Source organism: Cyclopterus lumpus, chromosome 1, assembly GCF_009769545.1.
Source record: "Cyclopterus lumpus isolate fCycLum1 chromosome 1, fCycLum1.pri, whole genome shotgun sequence".
Lineage (NCBI taxonomy): Eukaryota > Metazoa > Chordata > Actinopteri > Perciformes > Cyclopteridae > Cyclopterus > Cyclopterus lumpus.
This window is the reverse complement of record NC_046966.1, coordinates 21,062,745-21,080,495: the sequence shown is the minus strand read 5'-3', so window position 1 is coordinate 21,080,495 and position 17,751 is coordinate 21,062,745. Positions and strand designations below refer to the sequence as shown.

General features: G+C 43.1%; 1 protein-coding gene across 2 annotated transcripts in view; it reads left to right on the top strand.

The window, feature by feature from the left end:
• Positions 1 to 17,751, top strand: part of mad1l1 (mitotic arrest deficient 1 like 1) — a 44,161-nt gene that overhangs the window by 16,827 nt on the left and 9,583 nt on the right. Inside the window, exons 1-3 of one of the 2 annotated variants that reach the window (XM_034544223.1) lie at positions 7,490 to 7,580; positions 8,049 to 8,280; positions 12,195 to 12,388. In XM_034544223.1, the coding sequence (XP_034400114.1) occupies positions 8,091 to 8,280; positions 12,195 to 12,388 (384 nt within the window). In that variant the 5' untranslated portion in view covers positions 7,490 to 7,580; positions 8,049 to 8,090. Of the gene's footprint in view, positions 1 to 7,489; positions 7,581 to 8,048; positions 8,281 to 12,194; positions 12,389 to 17,751 lie in introns of those variants that run through there. The other variant, XM_034544215.1, reaches the window with a different exon arrangement.

The window sequence follows — 17,751 nt, the reverse complement described above, 5'->3', positions numbered from 1 at the left end:
CAATGTATTTTTTTGTGATTTTTTTATTCTTTTTCTTTTTTTCCACTGCAGACTGTGGCAGCCATGACGTTTGACTTGATACTGCTGTACTTTGTCTTTTTGGCTCCAGCTGTCACGTCGGTGTCTAGGCGAAGATTGTTTCCATTGCAAGAGATTGCATCAGCTCGCCCTACTGTACGCAACACTGTGCAGATGTGTTTATTGTCGGATAGAAGGATGGATGGACATAACACTAGCTGAAAAAGCTACTCATATTTTGTCTTGACTATGGACTTTGTGGCCCAGGTACGGCTTTCCTTCAGGCTCTCGGGAGGTCGTAATCTTTAAGTGGAGTGTACCGTGACAAAGTTGTTCGTAGTTTTTTTAAATTAATTTATTTTTTATTTTTTATTTATAAACCTTTTGGAAGTCCACGTTTACATTTTAATGTCAGTTATTATATATATATATATATATATATATATATATATATATATATATATATTTATTTATTTATTTATTATTATAATTTTTTTATTTATTTTTTTCATTTATTCACTGCATACAACCTCAAGGCTGCATTTGAGCTTTTTCCTCTCTAGTAGCAGGGTTAAAAAATATAGTTAATCCTGAATATGTAGTTTTGTGGCAAGTTGTTGTCGAGATGCTTTGCGTCTCATAATGTTTGGCAGCTGGACACACCCGGTAATTACCAGCAGTTGACACACTGACACACCAAGGAAAAACAATAAATCTCACCCCATTAAAACAACAGGTCCCCGTGACAGCACTTTCCATATTCATAACTCATTTCCTTTGGGCAACCTTGTCCCTTGCTATATTTCACTGAGACAATTGAACACGATATTGTTCGACGTGTTTTCAATGACGATGTCAAAGACGGCTATTTACCAACGTCCTCTCGCAGCCTGCCGAATCCTTAAATTAATGAGGCTGTTGCATCCTGCGGACCGTTGAGCTCAGATTGATGATGATGATTGGTGGCTGAAGGACGGCTGCAACAATTGAGGGCAAGGAGGCGGCGTCTCTTCAATCAGGTTTGGTCTAAGTGTCTCACGTTGCACCAGCCGTCCCTTGTTCCAGCCTTTAGTTTTCAATTTGTCTAAACTTTTAAGGGCCTTTCCCTCAACGGCTTTTTGAAGCTTTTGTCCCAGTGTTTGTGACTCGGTAACAACTGCCACGCCGTTGACTGAGCTCCGTTTCCCACCAGACGGCGTGATCTCTCCGTCAGCCGTCACAGGGCTGCTGGCATGTGGGGAGCTATGTGCACTGGCAGTGAGAAACTATCTTGACGTTTTCTCAGCCGTCAGACTTTTGAGCCAAAGAGATGATGTCAGCGCTGCTCCGTTCTTACCCAGTAAATCAGGGAAGTGATTTGAGACGTCAGAAAGCAGTACCTCCCCCCAACCTGCTCAGTGTAAGATGCAATTTGAGAGTGAAATGTCAGTAATGATGGATGAGATGGACGGGTACTCGGACGCGCAGCAGTTCTGGAGCGGCCCGCACGGGCGCAGCAGATTGCCGGTACGTGGACATCCGCACAGAGCCGTCGCTCACGCCCTCTGATGGCGACATGTACGTCAAGCTGACCCTCGGGTACGTGCAAAGTTTGGCTTTATGGTGAAATGCATTTCATTCAACAGAACGAAGCATTGCTTTTGCTTCTATATCAAGAAAAAGATAGGAAAATGTGCCTTTTTTTTTTTACAACAATGTATAGCCATAATCATTGGTTTCTTGAAGTCTTGAAAATAAACATATCTACGAGAAAAGCCATCTGTCCAATGGATGGCACAGCAACCGGGAGTCCAATTAGCAGGGGAAAAAAAGAAGCAAAGGTCACTCCCAACACTTGCTTCACGCAGGTGAGATGAGTCAACGTGACCGGAGTTTAAAGAGGAAGAGGATGACATGTTGCACATTCCAGATACTCCTCGGGGAATCTTCGGCCCCTTCCCTTTCCCTCGTGTATCCATGAACTCTCCAAGGCTCGGGCCCTGATGCTAATACTACACGGCTCTTCAACTTCCCCTTTCAGTCCAGCATCCACTTGTCGACTCTTTTGTAAAAGACCTTTTCCCTACTTCTTGAGACTTGGTGATTGATCTGTGGACCCGGAGGACACGGATAGACATGCGGCTGCTGCCTTTTTTTTTTTTTTAAAGATCTCTTTGCTGTTGGCTCCAACGAAAGAGAAGCAAAATGGTGATATTCATGCCCTGCCAAGTGCGATTTACTAGATTACGGTACTAGATTTACGTCACGGAATCAGAAGTTGACCTTCAGGGTCTTTTACACACCGGGGATGTTTATTATTTTTCTTTGTGCGAACATTTGCATGTCAATACCTTTTTTTGTTGACGCTGTCGCACTGTTCCACCGATGCACTTGTGTTTGTAACAATCAGAGAAATGCTGCGATGCGGCAACAAAGACGACGAGCTAGTAAACATGGATGGAAACAAACAAACAAAAATGTCCTTAAACATCTTATTCTCAAGGATACACACACACACACACACACACAATGCTTTTTGAGTCACACTGAATGTAAACATAACTTTTTTTGTAGTATTTTATCAAAGGTTACCATATATTTCTGTCACGGACTGAGTCTTACACTTTACCAAACGCATCTTTCTCAGTGTTTACTGGATGCTGTTGCACATCCACCATGACGCCTCACTTTTTAAAGTTTTTTTTATTTCTACCGAAGACATCAGCGCTGCTTGTCATCTTCAAATGTTGCCCGTGCAGGAAAACCCACTGGAGTGTTGCCTCCACCTAGATTCCCACCCCACCCCACCCCATGGGTTCCTCGTCGCCGTGGGGACGGAGGTGCAGGACCTGCTTCGCAGCTGCTCCACGTTCACACCCGGCCCATATCGTAAAACGCCACAGTGGGATTTGTGCTTGTGGTGGTTGTTCTCTTATTGACTTCAAACTGTTGTCAAGCAGCCGTTATCGGGAGCGTACTCCTCGAGGTGCGCCGCGTGAAGCACGTTTGATATTTGCGAGCTCCCGATATGAAGTGGACAGAATATGGAGACGGATGACGATATTCGTGTACATTTTTACAAAAATCTTTATGTACAATTTATAGGAGGGGTAGAACAATAATTTATTTTATTTATTTTAGATTTCCGCCAATGTAGTTTGTTTACAACACATAATCTTTTGGATCCATTTATTTCAAGATATCCGTGAAGACGATATGTTGCCGCTAGGTTTAATAATAGTAAGCACTAGTATTAGAAAAACTACTTGCATTTCTGTAATTTTTGTTACTACTCTATTACGGAAAAAAAGGGACCGTACCCAGAAAGTGAGTGAATGGATCATCTGCACTGCAAACAAAGAGGACGATGACACCATCGTGTCCGGGGCTTTTATCTCGAGACAATATGGACATTAAGACGGCAGAGTAGAAAACACTTGTTTTTAACTACTATGAATTCTTCAGACCTGGCTGCCAACAATCTCTATTCATAACTTCATTAAAAAAAAAAAACAATATTGGTTTTAATAAACGTTGATGGTCAGGTCTGTAAATATATATATATATATATATATATATATATATATATATATATATATATATATATTTATTTATTTTTTTTAAATTTTTTTATTGGGGTAGGATCCTACATCTCAGTGATTGAGACCATAAACTCGTGTTCACTATGTTTTACTGAGGTAGTAAATCAAGTGAGGTGTAGGCTCATTTTCTCATCGACTTCAATACAATCGGAATTATTTTGCAACCCGGGCAGTGCCGTCCCCCTGCTGGTCGGTAGAGAGAATGCACGTTTTTAAGAGTTATTTGTCATTTCACTTTACCAAATGTGACGATTCTGTATGGGTCCCTTACAACAAATGGTTGTAATGCAACAACATGGGATGAATACTTCGGCACGGCCCCGTTTAGTTCTTTTTGAAAGGAGAGGTGTGCCGGATGTGTGTTTTTTAAATTTTTTTTTAAATGACGTGCCTCAAAAGAAGAAGTTTGTCTTTCCAATTCCACCTCTCACTCCATCAGTTCACAGGGTTTACAGTTGAACCCTTTTCTTTGTTATTTGTCTGATGGTAGTACTCTGCTCCCCCCTCCCCTACCATTAGTGTGTCACCTGTTCCATCAGTGGCTCCTGTGTCCCCCGTGGTCGGTGCAGTATTTAGTATATAAGTGGTTGTTTCAGAGCGATTTGTTCAGCGGTGTTAAAAACAGACATTGTTCCCCCTCTCTCTACGTCCCTCTTACACTCTCCCTCTCTTTCTTGTGATCTCATACTTCTCTGTCACCTTTCTCTCACTGCCTCCTTGATAATGGACTCTGCTTCCTGGTATTAGATGTGTTGTTATTGTTGTTCTATGAATAAGAGATATGTAGCCTTGGGCTCTCCACCTAGCTGCACTGTAAATACCGTGTGGAAGAGCAGCCTGAATATATATGCATGTAAATACACACACACACACAAAATAGGCCAACTGTAATATTAAGCAGTTTGCTAACATCCAATTTGAAACTCAGACAATTTGGCGTTTTTTTCTGATGTTGCGGCGGTAAACTAAATTATGATTTATAAACACGCAGTGCATCGCTGTAAGCGAAAGGTAATGATACCTTTCTGCATTTTATAAATGAGTGTCCCCGTTTGTACTTTCAGATTTAACGTTTGCTATTTCACTGGATGATGATGATCAATCACCTGATTTTCTTTTTTTTTTCTTTTCCCCCCTTCTTTTGCTGCTCGGAAGGTAAAATGAATGAAGATGGGAAGAGATGGCCTTTCTCACTTTTATTGTGATACACGAGGAGAGTTCAACCAATTAAAAACAGATTATGCCATTTCTTGGCTCGCTCTGAAAGCGATTCGCTTTAATGCCAAAGAGAAATACATTTTCCTTTTTTTTTGTTATTGCTCTTGAGCAGTCAATTAAAACTTTGCCCCGCGGCTCAGTCCAGGCATCCAAAAAAACCAAACGGTAAAGTATGAATTCCACGGCCAAATCATTCTAATTTTCTTTCGCTTGGCCTAATTTCAAGGAAGTATGTTTGTCGGGAGTTTTTTCTCCTTTTTTGACAGCACGTAGCTGTTGGCTGCTGTTTTGAGGTCTTTTCCCTGCCGGGTCTACGGCTCTAATCTACATATCTGTCTCGCGCTATCTGGCTCTCTCTTCTACTTCTCTCTGGCTGTTTATCACAACGCACCCATACAGAGGCATCCTGGAAATAAACCCTCCGTACACAGATGTAGAACCTCAAAAGATTTGCGCAGGAAGCAAATAAGCCTTGACTTTATCTGGCTGTGACGTGTGTGTGTGTGTGTGTGCAGTCCAGTTGAAAATGTTTATATATATATATATATATATATATATATATATATATATATATATACATATACATACACACACATATAAATTTAAATAAATACACGCATTCTCATTTTGGTGAAGCTCAATCACTCTGTCCCTTTTTTTTATTTTATATTTTTTTATTATACAAAGTGTTATTTATTAGCGTGCTAGGCATTTTTCTTTCTTCCCATCATCCACGCTGCTTCTTCGCTGTAGGCAGCGTTACCCTAACCCTCCTTTTATGTTTTTCGGTGTCCTGCTTCACCGTTTCTCCTCCTCTCCTTCGTGCTCTCCCACGCGCTCGTAGTTTTATTTGGCAGCAGTCGCTCGGGGCCACACGGAATCTAATTTAGCCAGTAATCAAGAGCTGAGATTGTGTGTGTGTGTGTGTGTGTGTGTGTGCATCTCCTTTTATTGGCATTAAGCTAAGATGGACTCTTCTCATTTACCCAGACCTTATCGAGTCAGAAAAGAAGGACATAATGTGTTCTGGGGAGCCAAAAAGAAAAAAAACATTCCCATTTTTGCTTTCGCTTCTTATTCTGTGTCTTCTCATTGGGTGTTATGCAATTTTCCCATTAGTCTGTTTTTGATGGTTACATTTTTGGACTGTAGTAAAAATACATAACAATGGCGTCGAGATATAACGAAACATTAGCCGAAAAACTCTCCTGTTGCCAGTGTTTTTAGTTTCAGTACAGTGATTATGAAACATTTACTAAAAACTATATATTTAATTGCTTATTTATTATACATGTGTACATTTCACTTCGCCGGTGTGTTTCCAGGCTTAAAACACAACGGCACATTAAATGCTCCGGGCAGTAAATCGGTGCTTTCTGCTGCCGCGGTCCGCGCGGCTCAGAGTAGCACGCTGGGAAATAATGCGGGTCGTCGGTGTGATGCTCATAACTCCACTGTTTGCTCCCGTAGCCTCTGGAGAGAGGATGTTTTTTTTTGTTGTTTTTTTTGGCAGGCTAGGTAAGGCGGGACCGGTCGCAGGCTGCACGGAAAATAAATATCTTTTGTTGGAAATAAGCCTGCTTTTTAAAATTCCAGCTGACCCGTCTCCTACACAACAGAGCCGCTTCATCCAATGCGCCGAATAACTGAACATGAGCCACAAAGTGGTTCAATACGTTGCTGCATGACCCTGTGAGATGCGGAGATGTTTGCAAAGCATCAGCAAGTGCATTTACATCGTAGGTTATAGGCTTCAAGACATTATTTCACAAAAATATAAATCTATGCTTAGCTGAGCTTGAAAAGTCAGGGTTTAGAAACAAAAATATTTTCTTTTGCCCGATTTTTCTGGAACATTTTGGTAACATTTGCGCCACATTTTGTGCCACACATCCGCTCTCCTGATGTTGTTCTTGCATCTTCTGAAAAGTGAATGTACGAATCAAAAGATAACCTTTTGTGCAACGTGCAGAATGTAATTATTTCTCTATAAATATATATATTTTACCGCAGTTTTTGTCCCACAACCCAGAAAGGTCAGACTTAAAACCAAGAGAATGTGAACAAGGGCCATTTATTCCATCCAGAAACCTCTTCGGCAGCACTCGAGTCGACTCGACTCGAGTTTCAAATTGTACGAGTCTTCTTGAGTCATTTTGACTGTGAATGCATGGATTGATTTCCCGGAAGCCACTTCACCTCTGATCTCCTTCCTCGGTTATTCATGTACAACTCTCCCGACGGTTTCTATAAAAGTCTACCCGGCTTTTTAAAATTTGTATTTTATTTTTTTTATAACCGATCGTGAAAGTCTGTTCGAGGGTTCTCCGCCACGTCCACGCTCTCATATCACATCTGTACTCCGCTCTCTGGTTTCAGCTTCTTCCACGTCAGGGATTTGACACTTTTTCTCCTCCTTGTTTTGTTTAATTGTGTATGGATTATCTTTTGATTTTTGGACAGTTGGTCGAACAAATCGAGACACTTTTTTTGGGGGACTTTGATCCTCCCATTTCTTGACAATTTTCTCACATTTTTGTCAAAATCAATCAAATAATTGTGCATTTTAAGTACCAAAGTCATGGCCCCTTCCGTCAGGGGTGAAGCTAGAAAACTGAAATGGGGAAAGTAGCCGTTTACAAACCACTTCTGTTGACACACAGGATTTAGACCCGTTCTGAGTTTCCTGCCATGGAAGGAACGTCCACATTATGGCACTTAAGAAGAAAATAGTTCAAACGGCCCGCTGCTTCAGCAGTAAGTGTACGCACAATGCAATTTTGGACACAAATTGACAATATTCCCTTCAAAGAGCAGTGTGGTAATGGGAATGTCTTTTCAAAGTCATAAAACTATCCATCCATCCATCCATCCATTTTCAATACCGCTTATCCTCATTAGGGTCGCGGGGGCGCTGGAGCCTATCCCAGCTGACATAGGGCGAAGGCAGGGGACACCCTGGACAGGCCGCCAGTCCATCGAGGGCACATGTAGGGACATACAACCATTCACTCTCACATTCACACCTATGGGACATTTAGACTAATAAAACTAATGCTGTTATATTTAATTTGACTTTACGAGGTTTTGTTTTTGCACCCTGCTCTTTAAATATTTGTACTTTTGTAGTGTCACTCTGTCTTTCATTCAGAAATCTTTGGAAAATAAAAAAGTATTCCACTCTTTGCAGCTAACTCTGGTCTCTCTCTCTCTCTCTCTTCTCTCTCTCAGGGAGACTACGATCCCGTCAAAACCCGAGTTCTCCACTTCAAAATGAACCCAACCGCCGTCGCCAAGCAACAGCGGCACCAGGACGTCGACGGTCTTCGGGAGGAAGTGGCGCGTCTCCGGGAGCTCGTGCGCTCGCTGCAGGACGGAGGCGCCGCGGTCCGTCTGCAGGACGACGCCGGCGCGCACGCCGCCGGCCTCGGCCTCAGCTTGCCGCCGTCGAAGGAGGTTCTGGGTAAGACCGACGGGCCAAATTACAGACTCGCGTGTTCTAAATAGACCCATTCGCTTGCAATGACCATCACCAAAGTACCTGCTGTTAAAACTGGTCAATACCCCCACTTTATTTGCACCGATACTTCAAGCGTTGGGAGTGTGTGTGTGTGTGTGTGTGTGCAGCGGCGCTGTGCTCTCACTTGCTCCAGGAAGGATTCAACCTGTTGTGAGCAGCGTGTTGAGGTGGAGAGATTTGAACTGAGTTAAGAGTTTCTCAAGCACTGGTTGGATATTAAAAAGTATTCACACAGTACGGTGCAACGATTCACTCCTGTGGTTTTTACGGCTTCTTTTCACTCCCCTCCACCGCCTTGAAAAGGACACAAAATATACGTCGAGAAGTTCCGTCTTCTGTCATCTATTATTCCATTACTTGTTTCAGGCTTCTGCCGCGGTATCGTATCGAAGTCGCAACTCTGGCATCGTGGCAAACAGCTGAGATTGGGGCCCGGCCTTTCTCCTCCGCTCAGTGTCGGCTTGAGGAACAGTCTGGCTCCACATGTCTTCCTCCTGCTGGAGGGGGACAAACACACTCTGTTTTGTTTGCATTTTGCTTTAGGCGATCACTTTCAAAACTAGTGCGCATAGCGGGAGGGGAGGAGCAAGCTGGGCTGAAATTGGGGTCTCAGTGGCAGGCTTAAACCCAGACTGTACACACTCACGAAGGGCTCAGTGCGAGCGGTAATTGGGTACTTCAAAGTTCTTCGATGCACAATAGAAACCGCTCCGTTCAGTACGAGTCGTATTCGGAACGGTTCTTTATGTTTTGAACGCTTATTTGATGACTCGCCAAGGCGGTTGAGGGGACAATTGCGGGTCAGAGGACATCGTAACGCGTCATTGAGAGGATGGAACCGGTTCACCGACGCCCTCTACTGGCTGAGAAGGGAGTCGCTTCGTTGCTATTCAAAGGCCACTCGGAACAGACGTTTGTCCTCTGAGGTGTATGACAGACTGTTAGATGGGGGAAGTGTAGTTACGACGGGGTTAAATATTTAATTGGAGTTCAGGGCGGTCCGTCGGCGGATGTCTGTTGGCTAATTCTTCTTCTGAGGACCAGAGCGCTCTGCTTCCCCCCCCTCGCTCAGATATTCACTCCCCTTCTTCCGTCGCCTCTCCACAACTCTCATCTCCTCTCTTTACATTTTCCCACCTTTTTTCTTTTTCCTTTCACTCATCTCTTCTGTCATTCTTTAATTTTTTTTTTGCCCATTCTTCTCCCTAAACTGATAATTGAGTTTCTCACCAGGGGTGCTCCATTTAACTTCTAGCAGATGATAAAGACTTAATGTGTGATATCTGTTCTTATCGTGGCACCGGGGTCAAAGCAAAGGGACGTCTGAAAAGGAATCAAAGATAAAGACATGACATTTATTCAGTTTGAGATTGGCACAGATTTCTTAATATTCGAAGTATGACTTCATATGCTCCATGTGACGAGACATTTAGTTATAAACCCTGTAGAAGCTCACCATGAAAGTCACTTTAGAGATCTCAAATTGATTTTTTTTTTTAAAGTTATTATCGCTTCTAAATAACAGAAAACGTGCTACAATGCATTGTGGATGTTTTAGTCAGTTGGATGTCTTATTTTCCGTACATTCTCCATAAACAGTATCTCTTAAATGTTTGGAAATTGCTGTGTTGCACTAATGAAATGTCCATTTATATTCTAAAGAAGATGAGATTTGTTTTAATGCGGCCCAAAAACAATGTAAATAGACTGCGATGTTTATGTATAACTGCTGCCAGTGACCTCAGAGTGAAGTATGCTCTCCCATTCCATTTTTAACAAGTAAAGCAACAGGACTTATTCTTTAATTTGTCTCATTGTTGCATTTCTTGTTGCACTACCTGTTCCTCAGTAGTATTCTTACCTTTTACGCATGTGAATGAAGGTTGTTTTCTCTTCCCACTGCATCCTGGGGGGTTCCTTTGCAGCGGAAAGTGAAAATATGATTGAACATGTTGCTTTTGAGCACATTCTGCTGGAGGCCTTTTACATAGATTTTGCCTCGGTAACAAATTTTCTGTTCTGTAGCCAGGAACTTGAGTGGTTCCCAACGTTTTGCCTTGAGGGACTACTTTTCCATCAGTGAGTAAACTGACGGCCGCTGACCAAGTCATATATTTAATGTACATTTCATTTTTAATTCAATGCATAACATTAACAGCACAGGACAACTGATAAACTGCACAATTAACCCCAAATGGTGAAAACAATCACTGCGGGTAGTTTGTGCAAAACGAGCGATTGGCTGAATTTTTAGCAGATTATTTCTTAGTGTTCAGATAAATTTAAATATTATCTGTCTGTTTTATGTTTTTTGAGGCCGTTTAGCCTTTTAGAGAGAGAAAGATCCGTGAATGTAGCTTGTGTTCAGGTCTTCACTTTGCCTTTTTATCCTGTTTGTCTCTTAAATAATAATCAACAATTTAAGGTTGTTTCCCTCACAGAAATTAATGAAATAATGAATTTTTTTTTTTAATGGGGATCGGGCCCCCCAGGTTGGGAACCATTGCATTGTCCCGGCCATAGTTCCCACTACCTTTACCGCTATACCCCATCTCTGCTTCACCGTCTTCATGCTGAGTGATTTAGTTAATTTTCCCACGTTACATCCTACAGATACGCAGTTCAGAACAAAGTTCAGGCTGCAAAATTAGTTGGCAAAAAAAGGAGAATATATATTATTATTATTTTTTTTTTTAATATATATATATATATATATATATATATATATATATATATATATATATATATATATATATTATTTATTAATTTAAATAAATTATTCAGAAATCCCTATTTTTCGCAACTTGACAGTTGGTGAGAGAATCTTCACACCCCGAAAGCTTTGAACTAGAACGTGTGCGTTTTCAATAACGTGTTAATTTCCCAGCGTTCGTGTCTGCATTTGTCTGCATGTTGCAGTAAATTCAAACGGCGTCTACCTCCTGCCGTCACTCGAGATGTTACAGCCATATTCGGGGCAGTTTGATAGCTGTCACACGTGACAGTTGTGTCACAATGCCGAAGTCTTGAAACGGTATTCAACGCACGCTGACTGACACTCGAGAGGAGCCCGGTCGCCCAGGGAGACCAGCCGGGCACACAGGCGGACGCTTTTAAGTTTATACTTGGTGGCCATTTATGTGTTTGTTTGATTATGACAAATTAAAAGATGCAGGAAGAGAAGAAATGAAGGAGCTTGGACGTGTGCGTTTGTCACGACACAAGAGAATCGGTGACGTGTGTGTGTGTGTGTGTGTGTGTGTGTGTGTCATAAACGGGTAAAAAAAAGCCCTGGTAGTTTCTTCATCCTTATCTAAGTAAATTCACATTTTAAAATGCTTTTGTGTTTAATAAATGAGCCTTTTATCTGCCCGTTTTTCACCCTTTTCTTCCTGGTGCACTCCCCCTGTTTTTCATGACATGCTCTTGCATTAATACTTTTACATTTGTACCACTTTGGCAGAAATGAGCATAAAAGCCAACATGCAGCAGCGTTTTGCGTGTTTTTGTAACTAGCAGGAACAAGATTGAGGAAATTGCTCACGGACATTATTTTCGAGCACTTTGTCCACTTTTCATCGCATGTGGGATCTTTTGAAAAGTGGAAAGCCTCCGAACTGAACTACGTTTTCTGCCTGGGATAATAAAAAATGGCATTTAAATGGTTGATGGCTCTGCCGTTGGCTTTGGAGAGTGTAATGTGTGGATAGAAGTTGGTCCCAGCTGTTCGACGCCGTGATCAGATGTTCCAGTCGTACACACACACACACACACACACACACACACACACACACAAACCTATTGACCTATTGTTGAGACTGTCTCTGACTGTATTCTCCCAAACATGTGTGTCTCAGATTTACGTAAGCAGATGGAGAGCTCGGAGCTCAGGAACCAGCGGCTGAAGGAGGTGTTTCAGAGGAAGATCCAGGAGTTCCGCACAGTCTGCTACGTCCTGACCGGCTACCAGATTGACATCACCACCGAGAACCAGTACAGGCTCACCTCCGTCTACGGCGAGCACATGGACGACTCCTTGCTCTTCAAAAAGGTACTTGTACTTCACACATAAAGGGGACACACACACACAGACATCACTTTGTTTATACGACGACATAAACGTTAGAAAATCCCAGTCCCTCCATTTTTAGGCCTTCCTGCAATACGACTCCCCCAAAACACATTATGCTTGCATCCTGGTCCCATGAGCAAGCGTTTGGGGAGAGGAGCGCCGCGTATCACATGTGAGAACACACCCAACACGTTGTGATGAACGCACACACACACACACACACACACACACACACACACACACACACACACACACACACACACACACACACACACACACACACACGGCTGTGGTTCCGCAGTGCGTTATAATATTAGTAGAAGTGGTATTGGGTGTCACGCTATTATGTAAGTATCGGAAGAGTCTCTGCAAGGTGCAAGCGGGTAGGTAAGCCATCCAATAATGACACCTGGGCCGATTTGAACAGATTTTTTTTTTCGTCAGCATTTTTGTTTTTATTGATTTATTGCTGTCTGGCAGTAAAGAGAGTTTTAACACATGTAAAGGATTTTAGTCTGGGATAAAAGGGATTCTTGAATGTGTGAACGATACAACATTTTTGGCCCGGAAGCTGGATACGTGGGGATTTAGTTTACGCTAGTAATGCGATACGGTTTCATATAATGGCATCAAAGCGTTTCCATCTCTGCGTACATCCATATACCTCCACGCTCGCCGAGATCAGATCCGGTTGCACGTGGCTACGAAGCCCGCTGGCAGCGCGTACTTCTGAAAGCACGCGATCATTAACGTACGAGTGTGAAGTTAAAAGGGAGAAACGCTGTCGAAGTTCCTCCAGGCTGTAGCATCTGTGCGACTGCAGATATCTGTCTCAGTGGGATCTTTTCAAGAAGTGCAAATTTGACCTTGGATGGTGTTTGTTTTTATTCTCCTGTTTTTAAAAAAAAATGTTTTTCCTTCTTCCCTTTACTGGATCCACACATCATATCCACATTTATGCCACGTTGTAGCGTTGAACCCGACTCTGCGTGTGTGCGTGCGTGTGTGTGTGTGTGTGTGCCTCATGAGTGGAGGAATGGCTGGGCAATGTCACAGGGTTGGGCTGCGTTAATCGATCACCACTCCCCATACACTCATTGAGAGGGCCGAAATAAAACCTTCATGTGTGTCTGTAGCTGTTGAACAAATCTTTTTTTTTTAAGTAGCTCTCCAGTGAAAACACCTTACTGTGTTCCCTTCGCACTCACCTTTTTTGTCTCCCCCCCCCCCCCTTGTTGTTGTTTATCTCTGCGTCTCTCTCTGTTGCTCTCTGAGCCGAGTGTGTGTAGCAGAAACTAATCACTGTGTTGTTGCCGCGTTGCGATATGATAGGAGGCCCCTCGCGCTGCAAAAGACGCCGCGCAGCATCCGTGCCGGCGAGGTGGAAGGCGGCGCCGTTATCTCGGCGGGGTGATTATCGCCGTAAAGTGCCGCGGCGATTTGCTCGTTACTGCCTTGCTCAAGGAATTGCTTGAATGCGAGGGGGAGTGGAGAATAACAGAAGAAGCGGAGGGGGATTTGAACGAGGTGGGCGCGCACGCTTACATTTTTTTTTCGCTCTTCTCGCCCGTGTGTCCAATCTGCTCCGTCGAAACCCACCTGCGACCCTGCCAGAAGAGATAACTCACTGTCAATATTTATTAACCTCAGACTGCGTCCATGGAACACGTCGTAATACCCTCATCGCACTCGAATGCACACGCACTCCAATCTCAATCCCCCTCGCTCACCGCACATGCATACAGATGTGCAGGGCCATACACACACACACACACACACACACAAAAAACAGATGCCAACACTTCCTGTGTTAGTATTCAGGGTGTTCGCTACAGTGTATGACACACTGGCCTGCTGGCCTATGGGTGCAGAGAGACCTGTCCTACTAATGGCATACAACACTCACACCCACACTTACAGGAACACACACACATATCAATACACTTAACATGCGCTTTACACGTGTGTGTGTGTAATATGGGTTATGAGAATATAAATGGACTAATTTTGGTATGAGGAACTAGTGAGTGGAGAGCAAATGGGGGATTTTGGACAGGAAGCAAATAGGATTCTAATGTTATTCAACTCAGCAACAGGGTTGACAGATAATCCTGCTAATATCCCCCTCTAGCAGATGCACCCAAATCCCCCTCCTATGGTGTAAGCTATTTAACCTGCAACTGTCACGTCCCCCCCCCCCCCCTCCGTCTTTTCTCATGCGTTCACTTATTGTGTCGCACTCTTAATTCAAATGATTTCTTCACGTTCACCGTTCAGCCCTGAAACGTCGCCCTCGCTTTGGTAATTGAAATGTTTCAAGTCAAATGAGATGCTTTTCTCTCGTCTCCCTCACTCAGTCCGTCCCGTGTGAGTTTAAACGGGGATCGGCATTGACGACGGTGGTAATTACGACTGCGAGGAATGTTTTGTTTACTCGGTCTTTGTCGCTCGGAGGTTGAAAAGTGTGCGTCTGAGATCAAAAGTCGGGGCTGTCGGTGTGGTTTTTTTAATTTTTTTTTTTTTTTTTTTTAAAAGCTACTCAGTCAGAGAGAGGTTATGTGGATAAATGCTGTTTGTCTATTAATAATGGATGAATGCAACGTTATGTTAAAATGCCTGTGATGACAGAAGTATTTAGACAAGGGGGGAGTGTGCAGAAACTGCTTGTGTGTATTAGGATGTGTGTGTGTGATTTTTATATTTTTAGCTCAACCCTAGGTGAGAGGGCTGATTAGCATCAGTGATTAGGTATTCATGAGGCTCTGCTAATCAGCGAGACAAACATCTTCGCTGTGGGAGCGAGCGACTGTATTTACAAAAAAAAAAAAAAAGTCCCCAGAAGTTTCAAGCGGAGGGGAAAAGCTCTGCTCGCGCTGTACAACATTCACATTTCTCCATTTCAAGGTTCAGATGAACACAGAGTCCATAAAAGTCAGTCTGACGTAACGGGATGAAGACTTTGTCGGCGGTTTAATTTGTGCGCACACAGTGAATTAGTTTTCTTAAAAAAAAAAAAAAAAGTCCTCTTAAGCTAGGAAAAAAAAGACAATTTTCACCCTATAACGCTGACGAGAGACAAAATGAAGCGGTGCATTCTTTAACTGTAGATGGAGATACTTTCAGTCAAGCCATATTAGGGGAAAAAAAACCCAGACAAACAAGTCATACGGGTTGTGTGTGTCTATACGTAATCTCCAGCAGCAGACCCTCTCCCGGCCATACACACCTCTGCTATTGATTAGCTCATTAACAAACAAACAAACAAACAAACGCACACACACTCCACAGCGGTGACCGAAAAACTTTCTCCGTGTTCCCCCATCGACCGATTTGACTCTTCTGTCTCTTTTTTGTTGTTGTTGTTACTTTCCCCTTTCGTCCCCTATGCTCTCCCCGCGCTCCTCCTTCACTTCCTTGACACTCTCTCCTTACCGGCTTTCCCTCCCTAATGAAAGGAGAAGATAGCATCTCAGGGGCAGCTCATTAACGCACACTCCCAATTAACTGTCAACCTCGGAGAGATGGAGGGGAGGTAGAGAATGAGGAGGGGAGGAAGAGAATGAGGAGGGGGAGGAGGGGAGGTGACGCGTAGACGGAGCAGAATGTTTATTAAAAAAACTGTCCCACTCTCACACACAGAGAGTTAATAAAGGACAGTTAATAAAGTACAGTTTATGAACGCTGTCTGTTCTTAATGACCTGTCTGTTTTATCAGCCGCTGGGCGGATGATTAACGCCATGTTTGCCCGTGAGTGTCCAAAGTCTGTCTGTCCATTGTAGCTTTTCTAGTTTTTCAAATTACTTCAAAGCACGGCTCCAAACCGCCAGGGTCGCCGCTAGCAACGAGGGCCAATGGAGACTCCAGCCGGTAAGTCGTAAAAAGGAAATGAGTGAGCTCAATTCAAACTGAATGGCACTTACTGCACCACAACAACACTATTGACTGCAGCCAGTAGGGTGTATAAAAAATATATATATAATCGTTATGCCGGATTTTAAAAAGGACAGTTGGAGATCCATCAATATATACAAATCATTGTAATTATCGTTTTTTTGGCACATAATCGTGCGGCACCATGATGCAGAATAAAGACCAGTGCAGTTCTAAAAGAATGCTCCGTTAACATATTGTGTGTGTGTGTGTGTGTGTGTGTGTGTGTGTGTGTGTGTGTGTGTGTGTGTGTGTGTGTGTGTGTGTGTGTGTGTGTGTGTGTGTGTGTGTGTGTGTGTGTGTGTGTGTGTGTGTGTGTGTGTGTGTGTGTGTGTGTGTGTGTGTGTGTGTGTGTGTGTGTGTGTGTGTGTGTGTGTGTGTGTGTGTGTGTGTGTGTGTGTGTGTGTGTGTGTGTGTGTGTGTGTGTGTGTGTGTGTGTGTGTGTCATAACTATGACATATCATGACTTTCATTTGTTTTTTTTGTTTGTTTTTTTAAGCTGTTTAAAATGACTAGGTGTGTGCACATGCATAATCTCCTCATGTGTGTAAAACAGATTTGCGAGCAACAAAAATGAATATGAAACTTAAAAAAATAATAATAATATTCTGGGAAGAGGCAGAAGGCTCACGTTGCTCACTGACTGAAACAAAACACTCCCTGATATATATCGCTGATGGCGACGAAGATAAACACGAGCAAAGCACTAATAAACAGTAAACACAAAGGCTGATGGGAATACACCAGTGAATAAATTAGCCGCTCTCTTCCTGCGACTTTTGCGTTGGAAAAACCTTCGGAGAGAAATCTCTTGAGTTAGTTTCCCAGAGAAAGCGGAGAATGTTGACTCTGATTTCTCCTGACAGTTTCCTGTCCTGTTTGCCCCCCGCGGCGTGTGTGTGTGTGCGTGTGCGGCAGCGTCGCTGGCTCCTCTGGTCGATCGGAACATATGTCTGCTGTCTCCATGGTAACGTGATACGCCAGAACCACACTGAAGTCCAACTGAGCTTGTGAGTGTTCCCGAGTGGAGCAGCATCAACGTTGTCTTCATAACTCCACGTTCACCCGTCAGTCACATTTTATTCATCCACACTTACTGGTAAATTTAGAAGAAGGAAAAAAAAAAAAAAAAATTTAAAAAAAGATGCAGTTTTGTATCAGTTTGACTGTCGTGTTTCTGAATCGACTTGCACGTGATCTCGCGGACTGTCGGGTTTCGTGAATGGACGCTATTGACGAAGATCTTCTAAAGGGGCACATCAACGTTTGTTTTATAGGAGAACGAGGAGCCTGTCACGTGACACGACCCGAATCACCGACTTAAATGGTTTTGCCGGCCGACTATGGGGGAATATTTGGCTACAGTTTTTTTTTTTTTTTTTAAGCTAAACGCTAAATTGGTGTAGTGACG